At 43.2% G+C, this 17180-nt stretch overlaps 1 protein-coding gene across 2 annotated transcripts in view; it reads right to left on the bottom strand.

The window, feature by feature from the left end:
• Window positions 1-1279: 1279 nt before the first annotated feature.
• The window catches only part of ABHD5 (abhydrolase domain containing 5, lysophosphatidic acid acyltransferase), a 31486-nt gene continuing 15585 nt past the window's right edge, over window positions 1280-17180 (bottom strand). For both annotated transcript variants that reach the window (XM_066585291.1, XM_066585292.1), the window contains exons 3-7: window positions 15860-16232; window positions 14167-14321; window positions 10488-10599; window positions 9480-9666; window positions 1280-7507 (exon numbers count right to left, since the gene is read on the bottom strand). In XM_066585291.1, coding sequence (XP_066441388.1) covers window positions 7418-7507; window positions 9480-9666; window positions 10488-10599; window positions 14167-14321; window positions 15860-16232 — 917 coding nt within the window. In that variant the 3' untranslated portion in view covers window positions 1280-7417. The remainder of the gene's footprint in view (window positions 7508-9479; window positions 9667-10487; window positions 10600-14166; window positions 14322-15859; window positions 16233-17180) is intronic.

Genomic DNA, 17180 nt, shown 5'->3' with positions numbered 1-17180 from the left:
AAGAGCTGTGGGGGAGTTTGTTCTTTCCTAGACAAACCCTAGTCTCTATTGGTACCATTTTGGGGCACACACAACTTTTAGATCACTTTTTATTGATTTTTGGGTGGGTTGGACCCGATGACCTGGAAGTCCTTTCCAACTCTACCATCTATGATTCTAAATCAGACAGATATGACAAATCAAAAAAAAAAGCAACAATTTTTTGTTTAGGAGACTTGAACTTGTTATTGCATGATCACTTATAGAATATACAGCAAAACTTCAGTATTGCAGGACATTATACTTTTTAAACTTAGCCTTTTTGAGCCCTGCCAAATACAAGGTTGTCCCAGGCTACCAGGGCAACCCCACAATCTTGTTGCACACAAGGTGGGGGGGGGGGGGGGGGGGGGGGAGAAAAAGGGAACAGAGGCAGCATCCTCCCTTTATTAGGCCATTTAACTTCTATGGTCAGTTTGACCGTGGCATCATCTGTACCTTACATCAGACACCAGTTGCTTGGCTCCTGAGCCCGCTCGGAATGTTCGACGACCACCACATTAACATTGATTGCATGGAATGGTAAGACCACCTTCACACATGGCGTAAATGCTGCAGAAATTCCACAGCATTTAGAGTACGAACCATGTGGCAGTTTCAGAAACTCTACTTCCCACGAAGCAGAAACTTTACGCAATGAATCCATAGCATTTTTGAAAACCGCTGAGGATTCTAATTTTGCAGCATGCCCATTTATACTGCAGCTTTCACCCCTTGAAACACTAGGATTAAAACCCAAAGAAAATCTGCAGCATTTAGGTATGGATTTGTTGAGTGTTTTTCACGGAGGACTTAGACTAAGGCTAACTTCACATGGCGAGTGCAATATTGGGCTGTGAATCACGGCCGGATAGCGTGCTCGCCAACATGTGATTTCCCCACAGATGCAAGGCGTTTTTATATCACAACTGCCTTGCATCACTTTGGGGAAGTAGTGATCCTCCACCATGGCTGTCAATAGGGAGACCTTGCATCCAATCGCACCATTGAAAACAATGGGAGGGCACGCCTGATGGTAGGATGAGCCGCAATTTGTCTCCCGCACTGCAGAAAAACATTGCTTGTGTGCATGTCCCCATTCATACTCGTGCGAGATTTGTACGTCTCAGAATACACAAATCTCGCCCATGTAAAGCCGCCTAATGTGTGAAAACAGCCTTAAAATAGTCTTATCTAGTGGACAGGTAGTGGTCCCAATTTGTCAAGGGAAATACGATGTAAATTCACGAACACCACGGGGCACAAGAATTATATTTTTATTGCAGTCCACTAGCATTTATTGTATATATTATCTCCGGCCGTGCTTCATGCACACAAACATTTAAATTAAAATTACACTTTTAATTGGATGCAATATTTCTCAGCAGAAATGATCTTACAGACATACAGAACCATGTGCAGAACTGAAATAAAGAGTCACTTAAGCTCGCATTTACATTCTTCCTACACGTTACATTTATTGGCTCATAGATCAGCCTTTCTATTGTGCGTGTATGAACACTAAAGTGAAATTATTGCCGTCACACAGGGTTTTCTCAATGACAAAAAAATAGTTTAACTCCTATAGAGAAGATCACGTTACATAGAGGCGATCGCGATATCATCTGTTATATATAGGCTCTATTGAATACAACTATGCATTATTAGCTAGATTTACATTTTATAGGCTGGTGCAAAGTTTAGCAGCGATGGGGGAACTCCAAAAAGTGTGAACAGAATATTCACATCTGTATGAAATGAAAAAGTAAAAGCTAGAAATGTCAAAGAGGGGATAACCCGGCTAATATCCTGCAAACACAAAGCCCTGCATGTACTACTGCAGCTCAGCCCCATTCACTTTAACCCCTTAGTGACCTCCAATAAGCATCTCTTAGAGCTGGTGTTAAACTGGCTTCTGACAGCCGGTAGTGAAGAAACCTCCATTCCCGACCATTTAATCCCTACAACACCGCGATCAATAGTGATCACAGCATATAAGCGGGTGGCATGGGGAAGAGGCTCATGATCGTGAGGAGCCCATGAGTCCCCATGGTGACTGGAGGCTTGACAAAGCCCTTTGTGTGCCATGTAACTCCAGCATAGTCTAATAGGCTGTTGTCACAGGCATAGCAAAATGCATTACATAACTAATGCAATGCACTATTCTAGTTGATCCCATAGTGAAGTCCCCTTAAAGGACTAAACAGTGTAAAAAACAAAAAAAGTTCAATAAAAAGTTTAACGAAGAAATCCAGTGTAAAAAAATTCCCCTACAAAAACAACCCAAATAATTAAAATATTTTCTTATTTTCCCCCCACGGTGAATGACATTAAAAAAATGGCAGTATTTAAAATAAATTGGCAGAATTACTATCTTCCATCTGTCTGCCACTCAAATTCTGCAATAAAGCAATCCAAAATTCACATGTACTCGAAAATGGCATGAATGAAAACTAGAACTCTGCCCACAAAAAAAAAACAAAATAAACAAAAAAAACAAAACAAAAAAAAACCTCACATAGCTCTGTTGGCGGAAAAATTAAAGAGGTTATGGGCCTTGAAATGCGGCGATCTAAATTCAAATTTTTTTCTTTATTGTGCAAAAGTAGTAAAAAAAAAAAAAAAAAAGTAAAAGCTATATACATCGCTGTAAATGTATGACCTGCAGAAGGACGTTCCAACGTTATTTATGTGCCACACAATAAACGTGGCTGTAAAAGGAAAAAAAAGCAAACTATAAAAACAATTCTAGAATTGCTGTATCTTTACTAATCTTGCCCTCTTAAAAAACGGAAGAGAGCAATAAAACGTCATCTGTACTCTTTTTGTGGGACAACCTTTAGCGTTTGTTGCTACCATTTAGAAGTCCTTATACAGCTCTGGCGATCGGGAAGAAAAAGTTATTCCTTTTGTAACGCGACAGAGAAACTATTTTTACGTTTTTTTTTAGTGTGGAAAAGTAGTATCATAAAAAACTATATCAAACTTTATATTGCCGTAATGGTGCCGATACAGAGAATAAAGTCAGTGGGGTTTTGTTTTCCTGCATAGTGAATGCCATAAAGTCAAAACCCAAAGAACAGTGGTGGAATTCCCCCCACCAAAAAAAAAAAAAAAATTTGGACACTTTTTATCCCAAAACTGGTGCCTTTACAAAATACAGTTTGTCCCGCAAAAAAACCAAAAACCTCCCTCGGCCCTTTTTGATACAGCGATCCAAAAAACTAAAAGAAAATCCCTTGGTCATTAAGGGGTTGGTGGAGCTAAGCTGCAATATCACACACAACCTGCGGACAAGTGTGGCACTATTTCTGGAAGAAAGCAAGCCATGTGTTTGTAATCCCGTACTGCCCCTTTAACATGTTTACACGTGCAGGTTTTTAGCCCAGTGGAAGAAATAGCTATTGAAGTGAATGAAACGGTTAGTACTTTGAGAGATGAGATCGGTGGGGTCCAATTGCTGGGACACCGCCTCCGATCTATCAATTTTTACCTATTGAGTGGATGGGCAAAAACTGAAAAAGAAAAAAACAACCACCCCCCCCTTTCTGGAATATCCCTTTAAGCAGACTTAATGTGCAATTTGCAAATACTGTATTATTTACAAGTTATTCTGAATACTTAAGTGAATCTCCACATTTTAACACTGTCCTCATTAGTCCGAACTTCTGTGCCAATTAGTTTCATAATGTAGGTTTATAGCGAACTACCTTCTGTTTTCGGCCACAGAGCCTCACATTCCCGGCACACCGATAAAAGGGTTATCCAGGAAAAATATACTTTTGGAAATCTGTAGTCCTCCCCTCCTCCCCCAATGCTGCTCTCTACCTGCTGTTGTAGCGATGACATTAACAAGGACAGGCATATGTGATCAGTGATTGGTTACAGCAAGGTACATGTCATCGCTACTGTAGCAAGCAGGAAACTGTGGGGGGCCACGGTCTCCGATGAGGCATCTTCTAAATGTGTCTGCGCAATTGGTTTGAGGCTCTATAGCAGAAAAAGAAGCTCTGATCACGTAGAATATAATTGGCACCGGATTTTGGACTTTTTTAGATTAAAATAAATATAATTGTGCTGTGTTCGGGGGAGGGGGCATACGCAGTAAGCTCCTAGGGTCATTTAACCTACCACGGCCTTACTGAGTGAACCTGCATCCTGCCCTACCCGCCTCCTGCAACCCAATACTGGTAACCCTGAGAGCCGACTCCTCTGCGGGGACTACAAAAGGCGCAGCTCACTCTTAGGATGCTGTAGGATGTCGGCACAATAGGAAGGTTCTGCGGTGAAGTTTCAGCCAATTGCTGCAGAGCAGGAAGTGATGTCAGAACAGATTTCTAATGTTATTTTGGTAACTTCCTCTGCAGAGGCCAGTAACATGTTATATTGTTACTACCTGAAGTGCGAAAGACGACCGGTGAGCTCTCACAAAGCGGCTATTTTACTCCCCATGATACAGCAATTGTGGAGCTTCTTTTCCGCCGAATTGCTCGGTTCCTCTGTTACTCTTACTAGAAATGTAGGGTCCTTTTACACGGGACGACTGTTGCCCGACAATTCTATCAATAATTACTGTGTAAAAGGGTGTTATGAATAAATTACCAGCAGGGCGTTACCAATTGGGGGGGGGGGGTTGTCCATACGATATGACATTGCCCAATCACTGCTGAGAGGCGGAGACTATGCAGGGGGCATGCCTTTGATAAGAAGAACGGTAACACTCAATTGTCAATTTACTCATAAATTTGTAGGAACAACAGAGGAACATTTCACAGACTTAAAGAATGAATGGCTCTGGTTGTTAAATAACCCTAGAGGCTCTACTTTACTGATGAAAACTTATTTAGTTTTTAAAAACCTCTGCATAGAAAGGATGCCCCTCTAAGCGTTCTTTCAGCTTTGGCTCTGGGGAAGTCCGTACAGAAATCCTACCCGTTCCCATGGGCCGAATCTGGCCTGCTAGGTCATTCTATGTGGCTCTCAGCAGAACGACTAGCTCTCCAAGTTCCTTGTAGGGCACCGCCAGCACTGGGCAGAGGGTGAAGCTCTAGCACATAGAGCGGGTGCCATCTTGGATTCTGAGCTCTGGCGCACATCTCCACAACACTCTGTTCAACAACTCACAGTTGGTGGCAGAGCTCCGATAACCCTACCAGGCTCCCTAGCCAACCCCTAAGGTAGGAAGCTCGGTGCTAAAGAGGTGGAAGAGGAGAAAAACCCTATCCTAGGAGAAAAACCCTATCCTAGTGAATAGAGCTCCACAGCCATGGTAAAGAGTAGTTACATTTGGGACTCTGACATGGGCGTATGCAGTTTTGGTCCATGAAATTCTTAGAGGCCAAAACGGAGGCCATAACGTGCATATTTGTCCCGGGTCCCTACAGCCCGTCTTCTTGCTCCATTTGGGGAGATATAAAGGGGAATCCCCCTGGCTGATCGGCTATGTCTTATGTCAGACCTGAGCAAACCCTATTGATTACAATGGGGTCTGTTCAATCTCCGCTTAGCTGTCCGGTATTTTACCCGAAGACAAAGCGTTGCATGCAGCGCTATTTTTTGCCGTCTCTGCAGCACCGGAGGTTCCAGCGCAGATGTGAACTCGGCCTAAAACTGATATTTGCAAACCTTTTACAGAATATATAAGCAGTAGTCTACATGGGGATGCAAATCTCCCTGTATATTGCACAATTATGTTACTCTGCTTTCCATGTAACACCGGACAGAAAAGAATAGAGCGGCTAATCGAAACAGAATTTGCAAAACTTGCAACGCAGGATGGGGGTAAAAGAGGTTTATACTCTGATCAGGGCAATACTGTACAATATGGAATCCTTCTCGCTCTATAATGCAAGACAAAAAAAAAATAATCATAAGAAACACACAAATTGCTGCAAAAAAAAGATCCCATCATGCACTCCTCCTGTAACACTTCACACGCTCATCTGTTGATCTGGAGTGAAACTTTCTAAATCAAGGCACGCTCAAAATAATAAACTACATACATGTCTATACAAATGTTCTCCACATAAATGGCTCATGACAAAATACACTCACTCATACCGATAGCGTTAGGACAGCTTAATGCATTTATGTGAAATGTGTCACGGTATATTAGGCTCCTACAACAACACTAGAAGTTGGTCAAATTAGGTCATCCTACTGCAGAGCCGGTCACTGAGCAGGAAAATATCTAGCACCGTATGCCCTTTACCACCTTGAGTCTTTGCAGCCCTTCTAAGGGATGGTCTTATGCCAATACCCCGGGCAAACAGCTGAGTTTGCTTTGGGGAAGACATTTCCTCTGCAGCAGCTGACTAGATGAATGCCTACCCATGTGATGGCACCAGAGTGAGACTGCCACTTGTTATTGGCTCTACCTCCTGGCTCACAGAGGATGGACCCCTCAGGAAGGGATACCATGCCTGTGAAGTCCTTATACCCCAATATAGCAGAGCCAATAGACCCCTACCTCAAGTGCTCACTCCTCCTTAGAAACGGTCCTAATTCTGTCTCAATGGATTTTGGGAGCCCAGGCTCACTATCCCTGGCCCCGATTGACACTTGATCTACTAGTTCATCCTTAAAAGGACCTCAGGTAAGCTTCCCAATGTAAATGGAGACTATTCTGGTGAAATGTTCAATTTGTAATGCCTTCATATGGTAACGGGACAAGACAGATGCCTGGGTTATGAAAGTGCCTTGCTTGAAAGGGTAGAAAACCTCAAAAAGTGGGCGATAAAGACACCGACCTATGACACATTCACTTTGAAGACTATCATAACTGCTCGGTCTTTTATTACCGGATTAAAGGAGTTATACTAGACCTAGGTATTCTACTAAATGACTTGGAGGTGGACTAGACTTTGCGTTCTTATTGCAGTCATAGTAGGCTTTTCAAGCATTCCTCTCAATTTTAAAGTCTTAAAGACAAACCCACTCATTCGGACACGCAGTCATCCGTCACATCCACAGCCTGGCACACGTTAAAGGAGTAGTTAACAATACAAAAATAAATACAATAAAGGAACGCTCATCTAAGGTGAACAGAGAGGGTCGGACGCTCGCATACAGGGCTGGGGTCAGTCAGTCCTTGGAGTAGTTTGGCTCGGTACGCCTTCGTTCCAGTTTAAAAGATAGAAATGACTAAATAGATTGCTCTGGAAATATATACCTATTTGTATCACAAATGCCATATAAATATAAACACTCTGGATACTTGGAAAAGCTGTACAGAGTCCATCTAAAATCAGCTCCTACGAAATAAGGCACATTTCTAGTTCAAGTGTGCAAATGCCTGTAATGATGAAAGCACCGATGAAATGCGCAAAATACTATCGGTTTTGTATATTTGGCTTCTATCCCACCGCAAGCTGAGGAGATGTTTCAGACAGCCAAAGGCTCAGTCCACAGAATCACAAATTTCTATAACTTTCTGGTTGAAATCCTCCGGTTGATCGGCGAAGACATAATGGCCGGCACCACGAATTGCCTACAAGACAAATACAGATTAACCAAAAGCATGACCCCGGATTTCAAACTAATAGTGAATATTATATGTATAGCACAATCCAGACACACATTTGTAAGGCCGGTTTCACATTTGCGTTGGAACATCCGTCGAAGTCTTGGCTCAAAATGCCAAAAGAAAAAAAGGGCTGCATGCAACGTTTTTTTTCGTTTCATCCAAAAGCAGGCCGGGCAGCTGAGCGGAAACTCAAACGGACCCTATTATAGTCAATGGAGTCCATTTGGTGCTGTTCGGTTCTATTCTGCAACGGAGCCATTCAACAGCAGGGATTCCCCTTTCCTGCTTCCCGAACCGAGACATTAAAAGTGTTTTTCACATTTTAATGCATGCTATAGGGACCTTACGCAGTGTGAAAGTGATCTGGCCTGTATTTTAGTCATTCGTAGCTGCAAGAAACATAAGTGAACTCTTTGAGCTTACCTGGATTTCTACAGTTAGGCAGCTTTCACACGGCTGTGAAAATCTTGCAAGAATTGGGCATTGAGAGACACAAATATCTGGTGTCCTATTGCCATGGCAACCTATCGGCCCTCCGGGATTACATTGCTGAGGTCTGATGATGTGACAGAGGTAGCACGAAATAGATCAACGCATGTAAGGGGGGTTAACAGCAGAGATCACTGTTCTCATTCACCTTCGGTGTTGCAGCAGGGCGGCCAACAATCTGACATAGCCAGCTCCCGCTGCAGGATTGCACGGGCACAGCTTTTAAGCCCGCAGCAACCACATGAACGTATGTTTACATCCTGATGCGTTAAGTACCCCGCAGCCAAGATGTAAACTTACGTCATATAGCGTTAACGGGTTAAACAGAAAGTGGCTCATATTTTTCATGATCAATTTCTATCTGAGTAAAACAGGATTAGACGGCTAGGGGTTGTTGACTAAGTATAGATCAAGTTGTCATTCTTCTACAATTCAGGGAATCGGGCACGGCTCGCATTACAATAACTGGTAGTAGGTTGAGTGATTTGATGAAATCATCCCTCTATGCAGCCTCATCGTGATACGGACACAAATCGCAAAAAGAGGGGAAGCATCAGCACAACCATTATAAACTGAACTAATAGGAGCGGGCATATTGATTTGGCAATGCCATAATGAAGGACGACCAATTACTGTAAGTTTGGGAGCCAGATGGACCTCCCCAGGAGTCAGAGCGTTTTTTTTTTTGTTTAGCGGCTAGTAAGTAAAATGCTATAGAAAGCAATAAAAAAAAAAAATAAAACAAAGTTATGCACCACCAGAAAACTTCTAAGTACAGTGATGGTTCCTGGAAACCATTCAGACTATCCACAGAGTTCGGTTTATTCTGGCCTAAAAGGTCTAGATGTTTTTCTTAAATATTCACTACTTCTGCATAATAAAAGCATTTTTCATAATAATTTTCTTTTTTGCATTGCCAAATTTTTTATTTGTTTATGGAGCTGTAGAGGGCTTGCCTATTGTGGAATGAGTTGACGTTTTCATTAGAACCATTTTCAGGGGCACAGAACAAAAATTTGTATTTATATTCTTTTTCCAGAGGTGGAATTTTTGCATTCCCCTTCATTGCTTTATGGTGTGCAGAAGAAATAATTTTATAGTAAAGATGGTTACAAATGATACCAATTTTCTAGGTATCTTTGTTTATAGTCTTGTCAAAATAAATAGTTTTAACTGAAAAGTGGCTTTTTTCTGCTTTTTTTGTGTATTTTCTTAAAAGTGAAAACAAAAAAACCTCCTACCTTTAACTTTTCCCAAAATGAAATTTAAACATGTGATTGTTTGATTGTTTAAATAGCATACTGCATTACTTATGTAGTGCAGTGTATAAGGCCTAGCTGTCATTTATCTCAATGACGAATAAGTATGTATGCAACAATTTCAGTTCATTTGACCTAAAAAATAAAAAACAAAAAAAAGTTTACTTCACCAAGGACTAAGGACTTACGATTGTTTCCACATAGGAGTTTGGCCGCAGAGACTGAATGGTGCTTCCAGAATTCCCATCGATACAAGAGCGCGCTCCATAAAGGACTGTGACTGGAATGTCCGGGTGCATCTGGTCAATACGCTTCAACATCGGTCTCCGAGCCCAGCCATACGGGACGGTCATGGTTCTGAAAGCCGTCTCGCCACTGCAACAAAGTAACAATTGTGTACATTTTATTATAAGTAATGTAATATATTTTTTTTATAACTCGGATGCAGAGCTTTGTGCACCAACAGAGGAGTCATTTGGGGAATCAAAAACACTTCTATACAAGAATTCATCCACTACAACAAGTAGCTCCGTGTTATATACTGCGTATGCAGACTTGATTAGAAAGTGCCGAGCGAACACAGGTTCATTTCCTCCAGGGCAGAGCGATCAGGCAGCCTAATCTCTGTAGGTTGTGCTATTGTACAGCAAATCAAAAACTGACAAAAATATGCAGCACAAAAACTGTAAGGATGTGTTTACATGAGGCGCAAAGGCTGCAACAAATCTGCATCCAAAACAGAGTAAAAATCCACACTATTGGTACAGATTTTGACTTGAGGTCAGCGGCGTACCGCAACCGATTTCAGAAGATGCAGCGCTCACCTCCAAAGTCTTCGGCGCACGGTTTCACCTGGTACCCCGTGGCCTCTAGGGAGGACAGTGGTGCTAGTCAGGTGATGCAAAAGTGCCATCAGCTAACCAGCGGCACTGTGCCCAGTACAGGCCAGTGGGTATGGGGTGAAGGAAGCGCTGACAGCCGAAGTCTTCAAAAGGTAAGCACTGCATCTTTTGAAGTCCGTTGCAGGTATGCCGCTGACCGAGTCAAACTGTGGACCAACAGTGCGCATTTTGACTCTGCTTTAGATGTGGAAACGCTACAGAGTTTTTGCAGCATTTCTGCCCCGTGTAAACACACCCTGTGGCATGAGGGAACCACTAGTTATACATTCATCTGGCATGAGAAGAATCACTTACCTTGGAGGCTGGGCATTGCAGTGATAAATATATTCCGTTACGGTTTCATCCTCAAACAAAGACGAATACTTTTTCTTGAAATCTGGTCTCAGTCTTTGAACGAGACTAAGACCTGTCAATGCAAAAAGAACAAAAAACTTAATTAAGGAATGTATTATATAGGGGCCATTAAGGTTAGATATTAGAACTCTCCATTTACACTAACAGATATGATAAAAAGTAGCACAGTAAAGGCAGGTTCACATGTATTGTTGTGGTGTTCTGGCTGCTTTTCGGTATCTGGCTGGAAAGAAAGTTACATTGAAACCTGCACTGTGTGAACGGGGCCTTATGGAAGCGCTTCTGAGAAACAATTAAACAATCCCAAATGTATCTACACAGCAAAACACACACTTTTAAATACTGCACCACTACTGTGCTGTGTGAACATCGGTGTAACTAACAATCGGCATCCCCTTTCTAGCTTGCCATGTATACTCCTCAGTATGGATGCCCCATTATAAACATCCCGAGCCAATCAGTCCCATGTCACTACAACATCAGTCCATAACCATGACGGGTGACTCCATTACCGTACATATTCACATACGTATTTTAGGATTGAGATACTATGTATAAAGAATTCTTTATAATCCATGTATGAGGGCTTATTCACACGGGCGAGAATCTTGTGCATGGCAAGACGCGCAAAACTCACATGGATACGAACACCATTCTTTTGAACGGACTTCTTCACATGAGCAATTTTTTTAACAGGAGGATAAAAATTGCAGCACGTTCTATCTTTGGGTATCCCCTCCAAATGCCTCGCCCATTGTATTCAATGGGACCTTAAAAGACATTGCATGCTAATCACCTGCCGTGTGATGTGCATGTGAGTCTGATGGGATGTTTCCCACGCCTGAGGATCACAACTTCACAGAAGCGATGTGAGGCCTTTTTAGAATGAACGCCTCGCATCGGCGTGAAAAACCGCATGTTGGCAAGTGCGATAATGGGCCGAGTTTCTCGCCTCGATATGGCGCTCGCCCGTGTGAATGTAGTCTAACGATGTATTTTATTACTCTTTGCTGTAAACTCGCTCAGAGACCAGATGGAAGCACTTTCATTTCGTTTCACATAAAACAGGCTGAAATGGTGAAATAGCAGAATGACTAAGTGCCAAGGGCAAGACAGCAACCGACTCATTTGCTGGAAGAGAACATTGTGATAATGAAGTTAGGTCAAAGTCTTTGCAGAATACAATGATCACCCTGTGGGCAAATACATCACTTTCTCAGAAATCGGGCTACGTGATTCCTCAGCAATGAACCTTGTAATCTCAACGATTTCCTTGGAAGGCCGGACTGCAAATCAGCTACACGTTACAATGTCTTGAGAACTCCCAATGGGGAGCGTCACTAAAGTCAGTCCCACTTTACTACATTACTCAGCAACCAAAGTACACGAAGCTGTTTATAGGATGCACAAATATGGGAATGTTTTCTCCACACGGACACTGATTCAACGTGAGCTCCAAGGGCGACACGACAAGCATCCATGCGGTAATCAAACTCCAGCCACACTCCGCCTTAAGGGCCCTCTACATTCAAAAGAATGACTTTGCGTGATAATCATCGCATCTAAATGTAAAGCCGTCGCGCGCTGTTCGGTTAAAGTTTGTTGGTCGCTCACTTTTCAACCAGGATGAAATTCTTACAATTCATAAATGTTGTGTAGCAGAGGCAGCACATACGTTTTCATGTAGCCCCACAAGTATTAAAAAAAATTAAATACAAATGACACTATGTTAAGTTGAGCGATCGCGGAAGCCAGTGCATGAGAGAATGTTTGTTTCGTCACACTCTTCCTATCCAGCGTGGAGGCGAGATGAGCACAAACTTGGGAGGCGAGGGTGCGCTGGTGCACCATCTAACTGCTGGACTCAGTCATTATTCAGTTGCGGCATTAACCAGTTTTGCAGAGTGTCCAGATAGGGGATACTGGTTACTGCGGACTCGACAAGGAAGAACAACCCATCCGTATAGTTTACAGTGAGACGTGGCACAGAAGACATTCCACTTCAGTGAGTTATGACTGTGCGCAATTCATGGTGTGGGGATTCTTTTCCCCAAATTCTGCAATTGTGTCTATTCACCTTCTCGTGACCAGACCGCTTACAGTGGCCCCCGCAATCACCTCCTCCACAAGACTTTGATGATCCTGGGATCCCAGTACATCTTCTAAATCAGAAAACAGCCTCTCATGTATGTTGGTTGCTGGGAAATACATTTATTAAAGTGGAACTTACATTAGAGACACCCTGTATATTTAGGTACCATCATGCAAATTAACCATAAATTGTGCCGATTGGGTGATAATTGGGATACAGTAGGTAAAATTATATAGCTTTAACCCTTTCCAATCCAATGTCCCTGCTGACCACTCACTCCCCAGCTCTTATTTATTTTGGGTGGGAAAGCATATTGTGGACTACTTAGAGTTACTCAATAGAAACACACAAAAATGAACGGTCATGACTATTATATTAGCAATTTGAGTTTTAACCTTGTCCAATCCAGTGTCAGGCCTAGTCCGACATTAGGATTTCCCTGGATAGCTCCGATGTCAGACGAAGACCGACACATCTTTCTAACAGTATACAGGAGTGGTCCTGCATACATATACAGAACAGCCTGTGACATTGGAGCGCTGTCCTGCATAGTTTAGAAACACGTGTTACATTGGAGCTGTGCAGGTAAATCTTATTATCTGACAAGGGCAACACACTGGATTGGAAAGGGTTAAAAGGGGTTCTTGCACCAGAAACATTTATCACCTATTCACAGTGTAGGTAATAAATGCGTGACTGCTGGACGTCCAACTGTTGGGATCCCCAGGGAATCGCAAGAATGGCGCACTCCAAATTTAAATGGAGCACTGGTGGCCAGGCATTACCACGTTCATCTACGGAGAAAGTCAGGCAATCCACTCGATTATCTCCTCCTGTGACACAGACAGAGGATGGAACATTGGTCATACATGCGCATCACCTCTCCATTCAATAGAGAGACTTGGAATGCACCATTCTCGATACCTGTGGGTGTTTCAGCTTTGGGTCCCTCAGCAATCCAATGATTTATCACCTATGCTGTGGATAAGTGATTTTTGGTGGAATAACCCCTTTAAAATGGCGTTTCTAGTATTCCTAAGTGGGTGACAAGCCGAAAGCCGTTAATCGTGCTCTCTGCTCTGGAAGATTAATACCATGCACTGAAAAACAAAAAAAATTACCATTTATAGGATTTGCCCTGCAAAAAAATAAGCATCCATGTTTTAGCAATGTAATCAGTTTTGCTACAAGAAACAAAGAAAGGCGACATTAATCTAAGGATATCACAGTGTAATGAAATAGAAATAACGTACACATCCGTTATGCACGAGGCAATATACATCTTGTGACGGGCAAGGCGGCAGCGTATGGAATGCTTTCAGGGGTAGCAAGAGATTATAAGCAATTCCATCCATAAATGAGCGTCGTTCTTTGAGTAAAACCTCTACAAACAATACCGTACATTCATTTCACATCAACAGATCTATGTCCCTGACTGAAGACCACTGTAGGCGACTGCTATACCCATGTTTAATCCTACTACAGTCAATAATACAAAGTCTATTAACCTCCGGTGAAGTCACTCACCCAGTGGTCCGGCCAAGCGAAGTCCTGCTAATGGATTAAATGGACTTAATAAAGCACCGACTGCTTTAATCCAAATAGGAATCGGCCTTTCCTCGTCCGCGTTGTCAGATCTTTCTGGGAATCCCCACGGCTCTACCAAAATTAGACTTTTTACCCTGAAGTTTACAAAAAGACGAGAAAACTAGATATCATCTAAGAACACGCAGGCATGGTATACATCTTTGGAAAAAAATGAAGTGTCCTGCAATTCTTCTAGATACAATTTTAAACACATACATGCACACAATTTTTTATTTTTTTTTGGGGGGGGGGGGGGGTTAATTCCCCTGTGATTTTATATCAAACAGTTCCAGGATCCATTTCTATCTGCATTTGGATAGAGAAAGAAACCTAAAGAAAAAAAAAAAAGCTACTTCAAACTTTTTTAGTATGAAGCGGGTCTTACGCCGTTTTTAATATCGTAGTCTTTCTCCATTGATTAAAAAGGAACAAACAATTGAAGCAATAGGTCATCAGAATCACCCGGCTGGTAGTCCGTTGCAATGATTTTATACCGCAGTTTCCTCACATAGTTAATACAGGGGGACCAAGTCAGAGATGCTACAAATCCCCAGTGAGTAGTAGAAGTGTTGCGCCAAGATATAGAGGCCTCAACAGTGTCTGTTGAGACATCTCAGCCACAGCAGGATAGGAAGATGTGCGCTGAGACATGGAGGCCTCACCGGTGTTTGTCTGACCATCCGGCTGGGATATGGAAGCCATATGAAACCCCTGAGACAAGCGGCCAATATGGTATTGAATAGAGGTCTTCTAGGTGGGTGGTCTTCTCAAAGATGGCCAATACATCCCGGATAGGATGGTACTGAAAATCTAGCAAAGGAAATTTGGTCTACATAAAAGGTTGGCCTTTTGAAGAAGTTTCACAGTACAGATTTTCCCCAACCTGCGAACATTCAAGCTACAAACTTCACAAGATGCGAACAATCTGTCCTGCACAGTATGATGTAATGCTATGGCATTACATTATACTGTGCAGGGACCGGACAGGCTTCTTATCAAGCCTGTCTAGTCAGATCGCGGGACACTGTGCTGTTGCTAGGCAACCGGGGGCCTTCTGAAGGGCTTTTAGGCTGCCTATGCAGAGCGCCTATCAAGCCGTGTGCTTGATAGGCACTCTGCATAGGCAGCCCTGGGGCCTTTCAGAAGCCCCCCGGCTGCCTAGCAACCGCACAGCGTCCCGCGATCTTATCGCGGGACACTGTATGGGCACCCTGATTGTCGGGTGCCAGCTGTTTCTTACAGCGGACACCCGGCGGCAGCAGTTTCGACGAGTCGCGCCACTCATCGGAACTGCTGCCGGGAGTCTGCTGTAAAAACAACCGGGACCCGACGTTGTATGGAGCGGGATCCAACCGCGAACCCCGCTTCATAAAAACATTTGTTCGGACATACAAACAAATGTACTTGCGAACAGGCTCCTTGTTCGCAAGTAGGGGACCATCTGTATTTCTATTAACCATACACGATGGCTCAAGAACAACCATCCATTTGAAAGACTGCCCCCTTGTGAAAGTATTTTTCTGAAACTGTACATAAATATTTAAAGGAAAAAATGAATGAGTGAACTTAGTGTGCATTTACTAAAGGGTACCTCATTACATCCCTCAGCACAAATATCACCACTATAACTTACCTTGAGGGGTATTTCAAAGAGTACGCAGAAGCTAAATACGCTCCCAGGTTATGTCCCAGTAGAATCATATGATCCAGACTCAAGGCCTTTCTCCACTCTTCTATTGACTCTACAAACTGCATCTCAGCCTTCTCAGCGTCACCGTCAAATTGGGGCCTACTGCTGTGTCCAAATCCCAGGATATCAAAGGCGTGCAGAGTCCTATTCTGAGAAAGTGCTTCGAAGTTGAGAACCCACAGTCCGGACCCTCCTCCAAATCCATGTAACAAAACTAATGGGGTCTTCGGTGAGAGCGGCTGCACAAATGACAGGGTCCAGATCTTGTTTCCACCAGATACTAGCACGTAGTCTTTGGTAAAGGAGCTTGTAATACCTACACAAAAAAAACAAAAACATAAATACCGCTAATATAAGTATTTGGCATTTCCACCTATTCTAGAGTTACACAACGTATGATAACGTCACTGTGTCCTTCTCAACCTGCAGCAGAAGATAAGTTACCATGAAGCCATTGTATTTCTATGCAAGTCTGCAGGCTGTGTTCACGCATTGGGGCGCCTCAAATGGTAAGAATAGGTTAGGTGACAATCCCTTTAAGCAGAAGGATGTCAGCATACCTATGAAAGCAGACACTGTTTAACCCCTTAAGGACACAGCCTATTTTGACCATGGAGACGCAACGATTTTTGGGGGATTTTCATCTCTACTTGTCAAAAGCCATAACCTTTTTATTTTTCTGTCGACGCGGCTGTATGAGGTCTAGTTTCTTGCGTGGCGAACTGTAGTTTTCTACTGGCAGCTTTTTTTGGGATATGAAAACTAAATTAAAGTTTTACAATACATTACGAGTAGAGATGAGAGAGTATACTTGCTAGACGCAATTGCTCGAGTACCTGCCCGCTCGAGATGGAAGGTTCGGGTGCCGGCAGCGGGCAGGGAGCTGCGGGGCAGAGAGGGGCGGAACGAAGGGGAGATCTCGCTCTCCCTCTGCTCCCCCCTGCTGACTGCCGCTACTCACCGCTCCCCCACGACGGCACCCGAACCTTTCATCTCGAGCGGGCAGGTACTTGCTAAGGGCAATGCTCGCTCGAGCAATTGCCTTTACCGAGTATACTCGCTCATCTCTAATTATGAATGCAGGGTGAAAAACGTACAGTTACACCATGGAGGTTTGGGGTTTGTGTGGAGTGGGATTGGGAGCCGATCTCGCTCCCTACAATGTGGGCACTGGCCGGCTTTGCCAGCTGACACTCACCCACAACAGCTGTGAACTGTGTGAACACTGAAGGCGTCTGGTAACCCTTTAAATGTCAACTCTGAA

Source organism: Eleutherodactylus coqui, chromosome 12 (genome assembly GCF_035609145.1).
Source record: "Eleutherodactylus coqui strain aEleCoq1 chromosome 12, aEleCoq1.hap1, whole genome shotgun sequence".
NCBI classification, from domain to species: Eukaryota; Metazoa; Chordata; class Amphibia; order Anura; family Eleutherodactylidae; genus Eleutherodactylus; species Eleutherodactylus coqui.
The sequence above is the reverse complement of the archived record's forward strand: the minus strand, read 5'-3'. Positions and strand labels throughout refer to the sequence as shown.